Below are 20,926 nucleotides of genomic sequence, written 5' to 3'. Positions count from 1 at the left end.
AAATTATCAATCCTCTCTTCCATAAATAATATACACATAACCTCCTATTTCTAACAAGCCTATCACAAGGCAGGCTAACGGTGTTTTCGAAGACAGGGCTCATGACCCACCTACCACGAGGCCTCTTGGCAATGCTCCTAGTGGCTAAATGTTACCGAGTAGAAATTACGTACCATGCCTTTGATATATAGAAGACCAAATGCTTTGTGATAGAACCTATTTAATACGTACAGTATAATTGAAAATATATGTGCATTACTACTACACAATTAAGATATAGCAATTTGCATGTATCAAGATATTAAAGTACAACAAGAATATGATTTACAAAAAGAGTAATATGCATCAGCAACTTCTACCTTATTCAAGTTGCATGCATGTACATAACCTTTTACATTTGATATTCACCATCAGTTTATTGATTTAAATCCTATACCTTAACTTTGAAATCTACCTCTTTATCTATTGTACATGTAAAGATACAATTTGGACTCCCTCAAATTTATTAAGCCTCTTATTACTTTCTTTTACATTTGGACCATGTAACATTTATTCTAAAAATCAATAAAATTAGGTATTGATGAGACATTAGCAAATAAACCCTCCAAATCCCATTCTCCAATTCTGAAGCTTTCTCCTGACCAATGATTTCCATAACCAACCACTTCTCCCACTTCAATATTTCCATCAACATTCTCATTAAAATGGTGGTTACCATGGGTTAACTTTTTGTCCAAATCATGATTGTCATTAGTGGTATTAACATCCCCTTCAATGATACTATTACCTAATGCCGGGTTAGTAATGTCATTTTCCATGCCAAACATGTAGGGTACCTCAAGAACATTTTCATATCCATCTTGTCCTAAACAAGTGGATATGTTCAAGAAACTTGATCCACCATTTGTGTTACAATTGGTGTTATTATCAAGAACTAATCGTGGCAAATATTCACCAAATTGGTGATTACACTTGTTGAACATTGTGTTATCATGTATAGATGATGAGTTAGTTGTTGATGATAATGATGTCATACACGAATCCATGCACATGGTCATGATATCAGGATCATGATCAACCATGAACATACTAGATCTATCAGTAATATGATCACCACACAAATTACCAGTACTATCATTTAGAGAGGTTGTAGATGCATGATCACTCTTGTTGATCTTCAACCTTTTCTTTATCGTCGAATTCCAGAAGTTTTTTATTTCATTATCTGTCCTTCCAGGAAGATGAACTGCTATTTGTGACCACCTGATTTTAAAATAAATAAATAAATAAGTTTATACAAGTCTACTAGTTATACAATGTAATCAATGGAACGATAGCGTTGCACGCGTTTTTTGACAAAAAAAAAAAAAAAAAAAAAAAAAAAAAAAAAAAAAAAAGAAGAAGAAAACTTTATAACTAGGCATTTTCGTCGAAAGATGAAAGAACCACAAAACCGATACAACCATATAAAAAGGGAAGGTTCGAAGCTAGACAACTAAACTACCGAACTAAAGCTAATGCTATCTAAAACCTAGCCTAACCAGGGCTCAAAGTCGATTGCCAAAACACAAAACAAGAGACGAGAAGTGAACAACCGTTGTAAATATATTGGGTACATACATACCTATTGCCAAGAGTTGAATGCAAATGAAGGATGAGGTTTTGTTCTTGGGGAGAAAACGCGCCACGTTTAAGATCCGGTCTCAAATAATTGATCCAACGAAGGCGACAACTCTTTCCACACCTTTGAAGCCCTGCATTCCTAGCAATATCGGTCCAACAACCGTGTCCATTCTTCAACATATAATTCATCAACTTTTCATCTTCTTCAGGTGACCACAAACCCTTTCGAGCCTTCAAAATCATGCCCTTGTTAACACCATTATTATTATTATCACTCACATTTTTTTCTCTCCCACATTGGTCTGGCTTTCTCATATCCACACAACAAATTAAAGATCAAATCAATTTAAGTTTTATTTGTAGAGAAACTGTACTTTGATCCGAAAGTACATCTATATTGATCTATCATATAAATGTAAATATATACATATACTATTCCATGAAGAAATAGAGAGATGAGAGAGAAAAGGTGACGGTTGGTGTTCTTGTCTTTGACTCAAAACTAGTCTTTTTCGATGCATTTTTCTTCACTCACAAGGTAATCATCATCATCATAACATATTTGGGGCCCACTTTCAATATCCGTTTTCTACTCTAACCTATGAATTATCAACACCTTTATAATTTATATCTTCTATTTGAGGAACTGAGGCCCCACAAAAACATTACTTGGATCGTCGATCACCATTGCCACCGCAAGAAGATATATGCTAACTGTCTAATTGGTATTGCCTCTACACGTGTAATTCTCGAGCAATTTCGGGAATTGGTGAAGCTTTGAATACAATCACATCACACATAGATTGAATGAATATTTGTTAAAATTAAGAAAGTTGTTTTTAATTATGAAAGTGGTTGGAAATTACATAGACAAAAACATAATAACATGATAAAGCATGTCTTTGTATTGAGGTAATCTACTTTTTAAGAAAATTAACTGTCGGCAGCTAATACACTTTCTCAAACAATCACATCTAATCACAAAAAATAATCATATCATATACGAGTATATACTTATTAGTTATAATGTTTTGAGGAAGTCAATGATATATTATATCTAATTAATTCAAATTATCAATTATCATTATCATTATCATATACTGGCCAATACCCGTACGTTGCATGGCTTGTCCTAAATTCCAAAATTTTATAACTCATGTTTAAATTGTGACGTCATGGGAGATAGTCGTGCACATTTTTATGTTCAACGTTCTCTTCAGATACGTCAAGTGAGCATGTATGTGCAGTGCACATATTTAAATCGGCCAATGACACCAGATAGTCATCGTTTAACCCAATTCCAATGTTCAACAAATACTAACTAATTCTACAAACAAAATGCAAGTATCAACACAATCTAATAGATTCAATGCATCATACCAGATTTTCAACAATTGCATGTATTGAAATAGTATATTTTTATTTGATTAAATAACCAGATGTAAATGTAATGTTGAACATCACCTGATAGGAGAGGGAAAAAGGGAAAACATCCTATCTTGATGACAGTAAATAAATTCAAAAATACGGTCATGAAAGATCGGTTGGTTACAAATGAAACGGGTCATGAAAGATCGGCGGGTCATGATTATTTAGGCGTCAAAGTTGATGGGGTCCCGCAAGAACCTCTCCATTTGCCTTGCCCTTGTCTTTATTGACATGTCGAATACCTTTTGCCCAAATTCCACCACAAGCCCACCGAGGATACTCGGATCAATCTGCATTTCAGGCACAAATTATAAGTATCAGAGAAGCATCATGCATGGTTCCATACACAAATATGATAAAAATTATTTTCATTGTAATATTCTAAGTTTATTACTCTCTCCGTCCCAAATCTATTGTCCACTATTTCATTTTGGGATAACCCAGATTAATTGTCCACCTCTATCTCTGTAAATGGATAGGAATAATGTGATAAAGTTATTTTATGCTCATACTTTATACATGTAAGACAAAAAGATAGGCAAAAAATAACGAGTAAGATTGGAAAGTTAACAAAAAGTACACGTTACAGTAACTTTTTCTTAAACTTTGTGTTTTTTGTCTAGGGACAATAGAGTTGGGACGGAGGAAGTAGTACATATCAGTATACCACTTTCAATGTTGACAGGCATTTTTAGTTTCGGGATTTGAATGTTTTCTTCTTCTTGTTGTTATGGTAAAGAAATGGCAATGCCTAGTTTAAGATTCTTGTCATAACGTGTTATGTTATCTGTCATTGTTGTCAACTTTGAAAGAAATGGTGAATGGAAGTGGCAGTTTCAACCCACGTATTTTCCAAGGTTGCAAAACTCGCTACTGGGAGTACTCGGTCGGTCGGACTTTGGAAGGAGTAATCGGCAACTCGGGGATTAATAGGACTGGACTATACATACATTTAAATAATAAATTTCATAGTTTAAATTCATATAAAATAAAATGGTAACCAATTTTGACTTGGAATGAATTTGATCAACAAATTCGATTTTGGCCCATTAACCGACGTTGAACGATTGATTAGACGGATTTTGGATAATCGAGTCGGTCTGTTCTTGAAATGGAGTAATCGGGGTTATTATAACTTCTAACAAAGATCATTTTGATTATAGTTTACCGACAGGTCAAAGTGAGTATACCTTTAAAGATAATATATAAATGGGTCTAACGGGTAGAATGTTGCCCAGAGTGTAATAAAACATGCTTTAAAGCATCTTAAGTCATTAAGTAACCTGAATGGCCCACCCATTTTGACACATCTAGAGTTAACTATCTAGAGATGATAAAATTTAAGTGAATGGATAGTGAAACGGTAAACCGATTATAACAGTAAAATGTTAGACACTACCTTCTGCTCCAGCTTAACCGTCTTCCCTTTACCAAGTATCTCCTGCAAAGTTTCTTTCAATTCTTTCTCTTCCGCAGCAGGGAGTGGCTGGTAGAATGACAACATTACACCAAAAAAGTTTTAAAAAAAATAAAGAATATATATAATGGCAAAGGTTTTTACTGTTATACGTTGTAATAACATTAAGATAACATAATTAAACTTACGATCACGGTTGTAACAATAGCTTTAACTTCCCCTCGATGTGCCATGGTCAAATCTGAATATCTCTTAGCAATAGTGTCCACATGTCGAAGCCTTCCATTGTCAGCTAAAACAACTGCCGAAAATCACATGAACAAATTTAATCAATTAAGCTAGCTTCATTCATAATAGTAACAACCTACAGAATTCAATATAACAGGGCCAGTTTCAACTTCAAAATTTTACCATCTTACCCAAGAAATTCTTTGTGACATCTGAGAATTTAGCTTGAGTACATATTTCATTTATGGCCTTCACTCTAATATCTGCAGGTACCGCTAAATCCTTCATAAACTGAGAAAAAGTTGAGGCTTTAGTTGTAGCTGCAACGAAATCAAGAAGCTCTGATTCAACTTTGTCCAGTGCCTTGGCTTTTGCTGCTGCAATGTATAATGCAGATGCATAGTTTCCAGAGCCACCAAACATAGCCACAGGAACCTGAGAATCATGGCTTGCAAATAAGTGTCAACAGTTAAAATGTGGGGTCTACTCAGTAATACTAATACTTTAATTAGCACTTTAATTAATATAAAAAAGAAAAATAAACCGGAAATCAGTAGTAGTGTATCATGGCACTAGACCACTAGTAGTTTATTTAGCAGTCGGTTTATATAATTGGAGTAACAGAGTGAGTCTTTACCTTTTCAAAATATACCGTACAGATTTAATGGTCAATATACTAACAGATAGTGTAGCGTCTCCATAATTTTTCTTACTTCAAACAAATGTATCAAAGCATTATAAAATATACATCATAGTTCAGTTTATACATTACCTTGACCTTCGCTTCCTTGGGGGCAGAAGCAGACGCAAAGTTTCTCGATTGCTGCAAAATAAGTATTCTGAAAATTAGTTGAAGGTCAACAAAAATTTGAAAAAAAAAAATCCCTTTTTAGTAACCAAAAACACACAAATGAAATGAAGATGCAAAATGTGTGTAAAAACATCATTTTCATGAACTATTAATCGTTTTTTTCTTTTGATTTTAGCCAGCAAAGTTCAATATGTATAAAATGATTGTTGTATCACATGATGACATCATCATCATCTAACCATTATACAAATCATCTTAAAAAACTATATCAGGTATATGATTTCAAATTTTTCTTACCCAATTGGACGAAAATAGTTTGGGTTTTCATTAAATCAGCTACAGAAGGCTTAAAAATCAAAACTTGGGATTTTAATGGAGTGATTTTATAAGATCTATAAATCTATAGTTACCTCGAGATTGGTGAAATTAGGGCAAATAACGGCTCGAGTGACGCATGATGTGTGAGATGATAGAGAATCGGACAAGAATGACTTGGTGAAACCGGTAACGGTTGATCTCAGTCGAGCAGCCATCGAATCGAAACTACAATTGAACAAGAACCCTAATTTTTAATTTAATCGACGATTGACGATTCAAAAGATAGAAATGACAACGCTAGCTTCAACAACGGTTGAAAGAACTCGGATAAATATATTGCCGGGTTGTAATATTGATGGCAACGAGGATATATATACCCAGCGCTTTGCTGCGGGGTTGTTTTCATCGTTTAGCGGTCAGTTAATTGAACGTTTAAAAAACGATTAACGATCGGGCAATTAAACGGTAAAAAATAAATGAAGAAAAAAGTAAGTTAAAGAACGTTATAGAAAAGTTTCGTCGGTGTGTTTTTTTTCGGTTAACGGTCTGTTAAATTAACATTTAAAACAAAGGTTAACGGTCGATTAACTAAACGTTTCAAGAATGAAGGAATAAAAAAGGGACAAAATTTCATTCCTCGTCCCTGAACTTTACATCAAATTTGACTCCATGTCCTTTTTCTTTTTTTTGTGTATCCCTCGTCCATAATGTATCAAAAATCTACATCCCTCGTCCTCCCGTCTACTTTCTGTGAAAATCAACTGTTAAGTGCAGTCATGTGCTAAACATGTGAGGGTACTTTCGTCATTTACATATTAACCTCTTTGCTTTTGACAAAATTACACTCCATCTTCATTCTTTTTCCTATTAACCTCTTTCCTTTCCTTTGACAAAATTAAATTTCAAAACACTCATTACAAATCCAGAACTCGATCTGCGTATCAAAAACACCCATCAAAAAATGAATAATCCATGATTCGGGAGAATCTGGGAGTTTAGAGCTATATATATCAATTTTCACAATCCCAGAGGTTCGTAATTCAGTTCCCCCAAATTGACTTTTTCTCTACAACAACTAGGGTTAGGGTTTGGTGACTGATAGAGAAGAAGAATCTGTGGCATGGGGTTGTCGACGACAATCTACGACGGACTTGAATCAATGGTTTAAACTTGAATCAGAAACCAAGGACGATGTTGGTGGTGAATCGGATAGTGAATCAAAAACTGAATCGACATCCATGACTGAGTTTGTAATTTTATATATTTATCCTGGTTACAAAAAATGGAACATGGTCATGTGTCTGGTGATATTGTTTTGAATAGTAATTTAATTGAGTTGTCTCGTAAGTTATGTGATTAATCTAAAGCATAATGTTGATGTACCATAATTTAATAGATTATAATTCATGAGTATTTTCTTTTGAATGTGATTTGATTTTGGATTTAGATTTAGGTTTTTTTAATATTTGTTGATTTGAGATCTTGATGAAAATGGAGATGAGAATGGGTAGTGTAATTAGAAGATATTAGTAATCGATAAAATGGAATTTTGAAATTAGGGTTTCAATTGAAAAGGGGAAGAAGAGGAATGAATTTGATTTTATTAGGATTTATGATTTTGGGATTAAATTGAATATTGGAGAAGAAGACATAATTACGCTCCTCGTCTCTTAGTTTAATGACCTTTTTACCCCCACATGCTCTGCACGTGATAGGGGGTAACGGCAAAATAGACAGAAAATAGACGGGAGGACGAGGGATGTAGATTTCTGATACATTAGGGACGAGGGATGCACAAAAAAAAGAAAAAGGACAGGGAGTCAAAGTTGATGTAAAGTTCAGGGACGAGGAATGAAATTTTGTCTAAAAAAGGAAGGGGAAAGAAAGTAAAAAAAATAATAATGAAAAACTAAAAAAAAAAATTGTTTACAAAAATACCCCCAAAGTTGGGGTATTTATGTTATCGCCATTGTGAACAGTAAATTCTCATGAGGATTAGTATAATTGATAATGGTAATGGATAGAATATGGATCAGGTTGCCCGTATGCATATCCATTAATCCATATATATATATATATATATATATATATATATATATATATATATATATATATATATATATATATATATAGTTTTTGAGGTGATTTTCACCCATCACTTTTTAATCCATCTATACTTTTGTTTTATAAACTGAAAGGTATATACCTAAATTAATATAGGAAGTTTAACTTATATTATTATTTTAAATATAATTAAGGGTATAATAGTACTGACAATTATACCTCTAAATTAATTTAGAGAGTTTAACTTATATAATTATTTAAATATAATTAAGGGTTAGTAAATTAGGTGCAGATAGATTAAAAAGTGGTGTGTGAGAATCACATCTCATAGTTTTTGTTCATACATATCCATATCAATATTCAATTAGTTTCAGTTCATCTGTTCATTAGTGAAATTTTTTATCCATGTCCATATCTATATCCATTTAGATTCATCCAAATTTGTATCTATATCCATTTAGGTACATCCATATCCATCACAAAACGGATAGATATCCACTGGATCGGGTGGCCATTGTCATCCCTAGTTGTAAGTAGTGATTGTAATTGTAATGATTAGTTACTGATTTATCTCGAATTTAAGATGTTCATGAGTTCGATTTTCAGTTTGTTCGGTATATTCGGTTCAGCGAATTCGGTTTCGAATTTTTTTTCCCGGCATAACCGAATTCAAAATTGAAAACGAACCGAAACCGAAAACCGAATTCGAATTCGGTTCGATTCCGGTTAAAACCAAAAATCGTCAAAAAAAACTAAAAAACATGGTAGTTTAATTGTGGCGTTAGTGATGTCTTAGTTATTTACAACTTAAAGCAATGATGTTGTCACACCCCCAAAATGGACCAGGGGTAATTGTGACCATTCATATCATAACACAGTTGTATAAACGAGAACGACTCTATATGAGACTTTTTAAATAAAACCTTTGTTAATAAAACAGCGGAAGCAGTAATAAATGTTTACATTATTATTAAAATGTAAAATAAATGTTTATGAACTAAAATATAATATGCGATGTGCACTCCATGCAAGCAATAAAACAGCTAGCTCATTCATCACCTGAGACAAAACATGCTTAAAGTGTCAACCAAAAAGTTTGAGTGAAATTCACAGGTTTATAAGTAATATCCGAAGTTTTAGACCACAAGATTTAGTTTAAAATTGATCAATATAGATATATCAATCTAAAAGTGTTACTGCAGTTTGTAATATCGCTACTAAACAATTTACCCTATGACACCATGTACTGTCAGTGTCGTGGAATCATTATTATGTAACCAAAGACCAACGGTCGAATGGTTAGAGACGTTACTCTCAATAGGCCTACTCACAATAATTAAGTTTGCATTTAAACGTAGCAATTGATGATATTACGGTAGGGATTTAGCATGAATCAAAGCATGACAGCATAGTTAACAATTTAGTACTTGTGTCTAAGCGTAAAGCAGTTATAAAACAAGCATGTGTCTCATCCCAAAAGTTATAAAAACAATTATGAAACAGTAAAAAGTGGGGCTATGAAGTTCATCTTAGTAGCAAGTAAGTTATTCCACGCAAAGAAGAATGAACGGAGTAAGTGATATGAGATCTTAACCTATAGATATAATCTTTGATTAGTTAATGTCTAACAGACATAAAGTTTGTTTATTAATATAGCAACTATATTAACAGTGACGGTTTTCGAGAAAAGTTCCTATTTCTCAAAAGTTTCTATTTTTGAAAACCTACTATTTATGGAAAGGTTCCACTTATAGTAAGCTTCTAGTTTAAGAATATTCGGGTTATAATCCTCAACAAAGACGTTGTACAATCTCGTCCAAACTTCATTGCTAACATGCAAGTCACTCGAATGATCTATTGTTACCGAGCGGCCCAAGATCTCTTGACCAGAATCTAAGTCTTGGCATTCGAGATCCACAAGCGTCCCATAATGGTAACAAGGATCACCCTAGGCCACAAGTAGCGGTGAGGTTTGTATAAAGTGCACGTTATCTTTTAATTATAACATTCACGTTATATGTGTATACACACAACGAATTATTAATGTACTTAATAATTATATATGTGATATGTGATAATATAACCTAAGTATTATTTAATATTTAGTTATACCTTAGTATGTCTTATATATATTAAATATAATTACCTTTAAATAAATACCTAAATTACTTCAAAGATAATAGTGTTTTATTAATCAAACATTATCCAAAAATATCTAAATACTTAATTAAATATCCAAAAATTATATACATAATTTTTATAGTCTTAGTTAATCATATAAATCAGTAAAAAAAAATTAAGAAAACATTTTTATTATATTTTGTATTTATTTTTGTTTTTACCCTTAATTTATTCACAAAACAAGTTTAATTCTAAAAAATTAATAAATAAACCCAAACAATTATTTTTATAATTTTTATAAGTTTCTATTAGTCTAATAACCTGTAGAAAAAATATTTAAAAAAATATTTTTATTATTTTATATTTATTCTTAATTTACCTTCGAATTACATAATAATAGAGTTTAATTATATAATAATTACCAATTCGACCCAAGTAATTATTTTTATAATTTTTTCTGATCTATATAAGTTTTATAAACTCAAAAAAAAATTATATATATTTTATTTTTGGTTAAAAATATTTATTACGAATTTTACATTGTTTTTACGCTTAAATACTACATAATTCGTATTTAATTATAAATAATATTCCATAAATTATCAAAATTATTTTTTATACATCATAATACTTATAATACTAATTATAAAATATAAACATAATTTATATATATTAATTTTGAATTAATAAAGAATATATAAAAAAATAAAAGCAATTCGATAAAAAATATAGAAAATACCTCAAGTAGTTTCCCAAGTTTGTGAGAGAGTTTTTCAAAAGATTTGATACAAGTTTTTATGAAATGGAAGTGGGTATTTATAGGGAAAAAAATGGTTGGTGAAAAGAAAAAATATAAATAAAATAATGTGCCAATTTTGACAAAAAAAGAAAACATGTTAAAAATGTTTTTAATATGTTTTGTCTTTGAAAATATTTAGTCAAAATTCATAGGCTCATTATTTAATTTATAAAAAAATCTTATTTCTTTTTTTTATAAGCTAAAAATATAAATAATGATTAAAATAACTTATCATTTAATTAATAATTATGTTACATATAGTTTTATATATAATACACATTAATATTAATATTAACTAAAGTTATTTTATATAATTAGTATAAACTTTAGTTAACAAAACGTGTCGACAAAAAAATAAATATTTAATCAACGTCGAATTTAATCATATATTAAGTATGGATAACAACCCTTGGGGCAAATTAGTCAATTCAAGTATGGAAATGTGAGGGTTGTTATAGTACCTACCCGTTAAAGAAATTTCGTCCCGAAATTTGACAGAGATCGTCATAGTTGATAATAAGTATGTTTTCATGACGGATATGAGTTGGAAAATAGAGTTTTATCACTATAGAGTAATAAAACAATTCGATTACGTGAAGAGTATGAGTGAAGCTATCGTAAAAAAGTGAAATGAGAAAAATAAATGTTCGTCTTAACTTTTGACATAGCTAAAGTTGATTTTCGGAATTCAAGGGACTTAAAGAAATCTTCATAATCTTTATAAGATTTGATTCTCCAGTAATTAAGGAATTTTGGGATTTTTTTGATTAAATGCGGTGAATTGCCTCGATTGCTGTGTTTGGAATTTTGCTATAAATTAGCTTCTTCTGTCTCATTATCTTCACCACTTCTATACTTTCAAAAGATTTATTAATATGCTCAATCCCGTATGGATCGTTGTTATTATATTGACCATATATACAGCCATTCTTCTTTTTCATTTACCACCAGAGGAATTTGTTTTCTTCTACTATTCCTCTGGGGTTATAATATTTTTAATTCTCCCGTGTCTTTACATTGCAATACGTATTGATATACACGGTTTGTAATTTCCGTGTTGTTATTGGGCTTTATATTTTCCCTTATATGTCGGAACTCCGTGCTTTTGTTTTTCCTTCCCGACTTCAAGTCAAGCGAATAATGGTCCATAATTCGTAGGTATGAAGTTTCGAATGATCATAATATACAAAGCAGAAAGGAAAGGTAATAGCACGATTTGATTTGTCAAATTACCAGAATATCCGAAAAAGACCGAATCATCAAGAAAAATATTTTCTTGATATGTTTAGAGGTTAAATAGAATGAAAGAGTTATGTAACATGGTTCATGATGAGGGTATGATCTGTGAACCTTTATCACATCCCATTAGAAACTCAGCATGACTTACTGTAATATAATCACGTTGGCCCGACGTCATTATATTATATTAACTCATGCTTCAATTCCCAACACTTCTCCAGAATTCATTCATAATTTATACTTAGGTTTTACAGAAGTTTCCAAAATAATGTAATACAGATAGCACGAAGAGGTATATAATTTCAGACGAGAATATTTATGGAAATATCTTCAGAAATATCGAAGATATTTATGATGATATTTTGGAATTTCTAAGTTCGAAAGTTGATGAAGAAAAATTTTCCGCAAGCTTTTAACATGACTTCGGAGCAAGATATTCTCTAAGGATTTCATCGGATCCAGAATTACCTGAATTCTTTGAATATAGGGTTTGGTCCTTGTATCTGTCATTGGTCTCCTTCATGGTTAGCTCAATCCGTTTTTCAGTTCCAAATCTGAGCTTTTTCAATACGTCATTCTTTATCATCAAACTTTTGGCCATTAATACCATCTATAGCTTTTGCTGCTTCGTCAGCATTCTCAAGGTTAACGAATCTGAATCATTGATTATCAATCCGAGGCGTATTCAAGAATTTTGAATTTGAAGTGTTTAAGCGTAGGATGTAACCATCAATAGTTCTAATTTCGGTGGTTTGACGTGATAATTCATCACAGAATACGAATGAATACATATGAATTTAGTAATCTTTAGGAAGATAACACCTGCTACAGCTTTACTTGGATTCTGATATGTCAAAATCAGAATATGTAATTGAATTTGTATGAAAATGGTTGTACTTTAGTGAACGGATACATATATCTTGTGAACGTAAGTAGTATAGTTACTGATTATTGAATCAGAATTGAAGAATGTACAATGTAACATATCAATGTGAGATATAAATATTTCTCGGGTATTACCTAACCGTTAAAATATTTTCACAATTAACAGTTTGTACAAAAGAACTTTAATTACAATCTTTATGGAGATATACGTTCATATATGTATTCTTCAAATATAATATAGATTTAATGAGTTAATATAATATTAAACTCATTTGATTTGCGGTTGGAACGAGAATAAATAATCCTCAAAACTTGGGAGATTACATAATCGTCGCGGAATATTTCTTTAATGGAGTTACGAATCAATACTTCATCGTTCATTGTTATTGATATTGTGACGAACCGGAAAATTTTGACTAATTTTAAATCAAACTCTCGATACAATTTAATGTTTTTGACGCGATAAGAAAAGTCTGTTATGTTGAGTCTCAAAAAAAAAATTTGAACTGTTTCATATATTCAATTGACCTTTGACTGTTTTCGACGATTCACGAACAATTAATTTTAAATAGATATATGTGTGTGTGTGTGTGTATATATATATATATATATATATATATATATATAATATATTAAATACATATTTTGTGATTTCGAATCTATGTAGTAAATGACAGTAACACTCAATTGCCAATCGATTGATATCAAACAAGTTAAATACGAAATTATATGATTTAAAAATAAACGGGGATCTGAAAATGAGTGATATAAATTATAGGCTTATTAAAAGTATATTTAGGATCTAATTATTTAATTTTAACACTTTTTATATTTTACCTAGGATCGAGCGCGGACAGTTGATTTAATTTTTATTTAATAAGTTTAAACAATTAATAACCATTTTTATAAAATAATAATTAGAATAATTAAAGATATTTAATTTAGGATTTTTCCAAAGACTTTTATCCGCTACTAAGTAACAACGGAGTACGAATTTCAGTCCGTGAATGAAATAGTAAACGATGGCTAACTTAATCACACGTTTTATTTTCATTTGATTATTATAATTATTATTATATTATTACTTTCAAATAATTGGACATCCGTGAATCAATTAGGCCATTATGAATGAATGTGAATTAGTAAAGGATATATATTACTTCTACGAGTACTGTGCACTTTATTAAAGATTATTACTGCTTTTGTCTATATTGTTTGTCCTCATAATTAAACTTACGGATGATAATATGTTATACATATGCATATGCACATTTGAACTTCCTGTAAAATATTCAACCCACCATCACTATTATATATACCAACATATACATATACATTCAGAGATATAAAACACATATACATAATACAACCGCCACATTCAATGTTTGATCACCTTCACTCTCAAACCCATCATCACTCTCATGAAACAAACACACTAACTTGTTCTTGTCACTAGTTTTCTACTTCTGATCGATCCAAAACCGAAACCATCATCATTCTTAAAACTAAAAAAAAAACCCCATGATCACCAAAGTCTATTACTGCATATTTTTTTTTGTTTTTACTATCTGAACCAAAGAAAGAAAAAAACAATGAACCCATATTGATTGTAATACTACGGTTTCAAACTCACTTTAAACCCACCTCCTTCGGCCGTCTCTACTAACTGTTCCAGCGAGATGAACCTTCACCACCACCGTTAACCACAGTCGGCTACCACCCCCTCACCATCTCTATCACTTTAAAAACGGTAACCATTGAAACTCACTTCCTATATTATTATTATTATTATTTTGATTCATTACAACACCACAACCACTTTCATCACCACTTCCATGCTCGATCAAACTCCTATCATAGCCACCACCATCTCAACTTTCTACCACCTTGAAACACCCACATCAACCAACATCATCACTTTAACACCACCACTGCTACAATTGTTTCTAATTCTATTTTTGCATCAAAAACTAAACTGCCCAACCGCCACCACCTTTACAGTTGAAACCGCCATCATCAGGCAACACCCCTCGAGACCACTAATGTTGCTGCTCATTTCCTGTTTTACAAACCCAAAACCTCTCGCTAAATAAATGTTATTAATTCTATTCTCGCTGCTGCAGATGTTCTTGTTTCTATTTCTATATTTTTATATATAACGGTATTTGTGATAATGGAAGATGATGTTGATAAGGACAGTGAAAAGATATTGTTTAAGTTATTGCGGCTGTCATGTATTTTGGTTGTTGCAAAGTCAGAAGAATCCAATGATACACGTACATATTTTTAACAAATACCGGATCTATTATTACAATTAGTGGACTATTAGGTGTGATACAATTTGGGCTAACAGGCCAACTAATTTACTAGAGGGCCGAATTATATAGCCTGTTATTGGACCGAATGAATTCCTTTAGGACTAAGCAAATTTTGGGCCATATACTTAAATTGTGTGCTGGATCGAATGATGATGACGAGATACGCGTACGGTGATGATAATTTGAGGATGATTTGAAGGTGACGACGAGATGAGGATTAAGATTATAATAATAGATAATGTTATATATATGATGCATGAATGTGATGACGAGATAATGATAGATGATATATGATGGTGATGGTGTTATGATCATAATAAAAATAGAATAGATGATGATATATGAAGTATTATGGTGACAGTGAAGTGTCGATGATGATGATCATAGGTGATTATGATCATGGATGTTAAATGGGTTTTGTTTTAAGAAGAAGGAAATAGGCACAATCGAGTTAAAAGGATTTAGTTTATGAATTAAAACAGAAAACTAGTAGCATGGCAATGGTTTAGTGGTGTTGTGTTTAAGCGAGAGGTCTCAGGTTCGAGCTTGGGCTCGGGCATTTTTTTTAAAGAAGAAAGGGGCAGAAGTAAAGGTTAAAAACAATTTAAGTTGGGTGTTATTTCAGAATTGAAACACATAGCTTAATGGTTAAGGATGTTATCGGGTTAGCGGGATGTCGCGGGTTCAAACCCGGACTTGGGCATTTTTTTTAAGGGCTACTTCTTTGAGGTAGTTACTTATTTATTTATTCATTATCATTATTATCTTTATCATTATTATTATATTTATTATATTTATTATTATTATTATTATTATAATAATAATAATTATTATTATTACTATTATTATTATTATTATTATTATTATTATTATTATTATTATTATTATTATTATTAAGTATTAAGTATTATTATCAAAATTATTATTTTCATAATCATTAAACTTATCATTTTATTAAAAACTACTATTATTATTATAAGTATCATTATTTTTACTATCATTATTATTTTTATTAACAATATTTTTATTATCATTATTTTGATTATCATTAATAATATTATTATTATCGTGGTTATTATTATTGTAATTATTTTTATTATTAAAAATTATTATTATTATTATTATTATTATTATTATTATTATTATTATTATTATTATTATTATTATTATTATTATTATTATTATTATTATTATTATTATTATTATTATTATTACTACTACTAGTACTATTATTATTATTATTATTATTATTATTATTATTATTATTATTATTATTATTATTATTATTATTATTATTATTATTATTATTATTATTATTATTATAAGCTAATACAACTTTTTATTAATATTATTTTACCAAATAACAATTAGTTACATAAAACTATATTTAATATATATAACATATAATTTACTAACATAACAAGTATATCACTAATAATATAAAACTTCGTTCGGTGTCAATTATATGTTTTAATATATATATAAATGATATAGGTTCGTGAATTCGAGGCCAACCCTGCATTGTTCAGTTCCGTCATATGCATATTTTTACTACAAAATATCGTATTGTGAGTTTCATTTGCTCCCTTTTTAAATGCTTTTGCAATATATATTTTTGGAACTGAGAATACATGCGCTGCTTTTATAAATATTTGACGAAATAGACACAAGTACTCAAAACTACATTCTATGGCTGGATTGTTAAATTGAATATCACCCTTTTAGTTTGGTAATCTAAGAATTAGGGAACAGAAACCCTAATTGACGCGAATCCTAAAGATAGATCTATTGGGCCTAACAAACCCCATCCGGGTTACGAATGCTTTAGTACTTCGATTTTATCATGTCCGATGAGAGTCTCGGAATGATGTGGATACTCTAGATGCATTTTTGTTAATGTCGGTTACCAGGTGTTCACCATATGAATGATTTTTAAATTCGCGGGTTACGCATATTATTTTGTACTCGGGTTACGTGTACAATTAAATATCTGGAAATCTTGTGGTCTATTAAAATGATGAAAATGAATGATTATGAAAACTAATGAACTCACCAACCTTTTGGTTGACACTTGAAAGCATGTTTATTCTCAGGTATGAAAGAAATCTTCCGCTGTGCATTTGCTCATTTTAGAGATATTACTTGGAGTCATTCATGACATATTTCAAAAGACGTTGCATTCGAGTCGTTGAGTTCAATAAAGATTATTGTTAAAGTAAATGACAGATTAGGTCATTTATAGTTTGGATATTATGAAATGGTATACATGCCTGTCAACTTTCGATGTAATGAAAGTTTGTCTTTTAAAAATGAATGCAATGTTTGTAAAATGTATCATGTAGAGGTCAAATACCTCGCAATGAAATCAATTATTATGTAACGTTTATAATCAATATGAACGGGGCATTTTAGTTGGTATCAGAGCGGTGGTCTTAGCGAACCAGGTCTTGCATTAGTGTGTCTAACTGATAGTTGTTAGGATACATTAGTGAGTCTGGACTTCGACCTTAGCTGCATATTATAAGTTTTGTTTATCATTCCTAGTGAAAAAATTACGTGCTTATCATTCCTAAGTCTAGACATGTCTTCCTGCACTTATTGCGTAGATAGTGTATAGATAAATTCATATCCTAGCGTATCAGTTACTGTAAACTTTGTCTGACAGCTTTCTAAGATTCCTCCGTAACTTATGGGATTTTGGTGTTATATATACATATGTAAATTATGTATTGAAAAATACCAAACTAAATCCTATAATCTATTTCCTATCGAAAATCCTTTATCTGACCGTGCAAGATGAAACTTGCAACTAGCTCAAATTCCTCGGATTTCGACAGCTATTCCGATGTGAATTTCCACTCGAGCTCCGAAAGTAGTATAATTGGAATCGATCAACCAATCAGCCATCATCAATTCTGAATGAATTGGGAATGGGTTAGTAGTCAACTTAATCAATGGAGACGTGAAGAAGGCGATCTTCTCCACCAACCAAATTCACCTCTGGGCGAAGAACCTGAAGCACTTACCGGCGAACCAGTCCGAAACACCATTTTCACCCTCATCTCCAGAATAACTCGCAACGATTATATAATATCTCAGATTCTAAACCTTATTTATCCGCTTATTTCAACCTCCAGTCATCCCAGAGTAATAGAAGAAGTCAACGAACTTCACGCCAGAGTAATAGCATTGGAGAATATGGTGCAAAACTTACCAGCTTCTGTAACGACCCTACTTTTTCGACTTGCTTTTGTGCCTTGTAATTTAGCGAAACTGCGTATCTGTGCGTACTGTGTTACTTTATACTCTGGAAACTTGATATACGTGGTTTACTTCCAATTATATGTTAAAACGTGCCTTAGAGTACGTAGGATGCTTAACTTGTCCATTGGATGCTTTATAACCGTTAGTGTTACTTGCCGTTACGGATAAACCGCGGACTGCGCGCACGTTTGACTTTTGTCGGAACCGGAATATTTGGGCAGCGAAATATTAATTATTATTTTATAATAATAATTACTTGGGCCCTTGGATGATTAATTTTATTTATTTAATTGCTAAAGCCCAATAGTTAGTCTTGTTGGACTTTCTACCTTGTTGGGCTCAAGCCTACCCTACTCTAGCTAGTGACCCAATTAATTAGCCCAAGTATTATCACTAGTGACCCATATTAATAAATAAATAAATAAAGAAATTAATTAATGAGTCATACTAGCATAATGGATAAGATTTATCTCATTGTCACATGGGATTCTAGTAAAAGGACACACTTTAGACACCATTAGCCAAAAAGCAAAACTTTGTCTCCCCCCTCCCCCATCAAAAATCACGGCCACTAAGGCCTTGGTCTTGGACACCTCATCAATCCATGTGATACTCATTTACTTATAAATACTAGCCTTTAGTCTCTCATTCCAACACTTGATCATTTTGGCTTTTCACACACTTATTCTTTCTTTCTTTCCTAGCTTGTAAGTTTTCTTCTTCCTCTTCTTTTCCTTTCATTTTCGTGTACATCATCATCATCTTTATGGAGATCAAGTTCCTTGTAGCTTTGATCTTACTTATATCTTGTTGATTCAAGCATGAATCTTTCAAGAACATGGAAGATTCAAGCTTTCTAGCTTGAATCTTCATATCTTTTGTAGATCTACTTCTTTTATACTTTAATCTTTCTATTTTGTGATAAAGATTCAAACTTTTGTTTGTGATCTTCATGCATCTTCAAGATCCAAGCTTTATGCTTCAAGATCTTCAAGAACAAACAAGATGCAAGCTTTCTAGCTTGAATCTTCATATCTTTTTGTTAGATCTAAGTTCTTTTTGCTTTGATCATGTTGTTTTGTGAAAAAGATTCAAACTTGTGTTTGTTATCTTAATATATCTTAAAGATCCAAGCTTTATGCTTCAAGATCTTCAAGAACACTTAAAGGTTCAAGCTTTCTAGCTTTGCAACCTTGTAACTTGTGTGAAATGGATCCAAGCTCTCTAGCTTAGGGTTTCATCACCTCATTTGACTTAGATTGTGCTATTACTTGTTGAATTAATGTAAAGTTTGTAACTTTAGTTGTTATTGTGAATTGAAATTGTGTTAAGACCAAGGATATGATGTAACATTGGTTCATCATCCATCTAAGACTCATGAATGAGTTGTGTTCTTACTTGGTCTTAACATATTGTGTATTTATGGTGAATTTTGGTCAAAAGTGATGCTAAACCATCAACGAGTTGTACACTTGAAGCTACAAGCATCAAGGATGAGAACCGTGATGAGCATCAAGCACAAAGAACCCCACCGGAGCACTTGTCCACTGATTTTCGTATCTGATCAGACCACCTGGGCTACTGGAAAGTTGATTTTCAGTTAGTTTGGTTCGAGTAGATTATTTTCCGTTTAGGCCTCGTCTTAATCCAAGTTACGGTTTAGGATTTATGGCCCTCCGAGAGTCACTACACCCTATTAACGTTGTGCTGAAATTTCTGACCTACTCGCACTTAAACCGTCGCCACGGTCAAACGAAGACGAGTTAGGTTCTGAAAATTGGTCAGCTGTTAGGGGACTCATATACGGAGACATAGCCATTGAACATGCGTCTTTTCGATTTACATAGAGGTCGTAGCAGCTGACCGAAGTCAGCCTATTGTTTCGATCTCTATTCTCGTCAACTTACTTAGCTTTTATGATGATGAATGATGATGATGATGACACTTAAACTTATTTTATGCACTATTAGAATTTATAAAGACAACCTACTGACCTAATAACATTTGATTTAGGTTGACGTCCTTTCGGACCGACTTACTACTTGGGTACTTTCATTACCGACTTTACCGCTTTTATCACTGTGAGTTATACATCCCTTGTTACCACTTTTACTATTTTTGGGACTGAGAATACATGCGCTTTTTACGTTTTACATACTAGGCACGAGTACTTAAACTTTATATGTGTGTGGGTTATACAACGGCATAAACTTTCCCCTTAGCACGGTAACGTTTAGTCATTGGTTTTTGAACCGGTGAACACGAATCTTAGATATGGATCCATAGGGTTTGACATCCCCACTCGGGCTAGTCGCGCTAGCATTTAATGGGTGTTTAATACTTTATGAACATACGCACTCGCCAAGTGTACTTTCAGGGGGTTATAAACGTTAAGTCTAGTTACCGGGTGC

General features: G+C 31.7%; 2 protein-coding genes across 2 annotated transcripts; both read right to left on the bottom strand.

Annotated features, from left to right (window-relative positions):
• Window positions 1-522: 522 nt before the first annotated feature.
• LOC139864608 (transcription factor MYB83-like) lies at window positions 523-1,938 on the bottom strand. The gene is made up of 2 exons (XM_071853188.1): window positions 1,625-1,938; window positions 523-1,263 (listed from the first exon to the last, which is right to left on the bottom strand). The coding sequence occupies exons 1-2, from the start codon at window positions 1,936-1,938 to the stop codon at window positions 555-557; spliced, it is 1,023 nt and encodes a 340-aa protein (XP_071709289.1). The 3' UTR covers window positions 523-554.
• A 1,086-nt stretch (window positions 1,939-3,024) lies between these two features.
• On the bottom strand, window positions 3,025-6,157 carry LOC139862466 (ATP synthase subunit O, mitochondrial-like). The gene is made up of 6 exons (XM_071851071.1): window positions 5,918-6,157; window positions 5,469-5,519; window positions 4,888-5,131; window positions 4,657-4,769; window positions 4,451-4,537; window positions 3,025-3,341 (listed from the first exon to the last, which is right to left on the bottom strand). The coding sequence occupies exons 1-6, from the start codon at window positions 6,038-6,040 to the stop codon at window positions 3,216-3,218; spliced, it is 744 nt and encodes a 247-aa protein (XP_071707172.1). The 5' UTR covers window positions 6,041-6,157; the 3' UTR covers window positions 3,025-3,215.
• Between the last annotated feature and the right edge of the window lie 14,769 nt (window positions 6,158-20,926).

Source organism: Rutidosis leptorrhynchoides, chromosome 8 (genome assembly GCF_046630445.1).
Source record: "Rutidosis leptorrhynchoides isolate AG116_Rl617_1_P2 chromosome 8, CSIRO_AGI_Rlap_v1, whole genome shotgun sequence".
NCBI lineage: Eukaryota > Viridiplantae > Streptophyta > Magnoliopsida > Asterales > Asteraceae > Rutidosis > Rutidosis leptorrhynchoides.
Note: the sequence above shows the minus strand (reverse complement) of the source record. Positions and strands in the feature narration are given on the sequence as shown.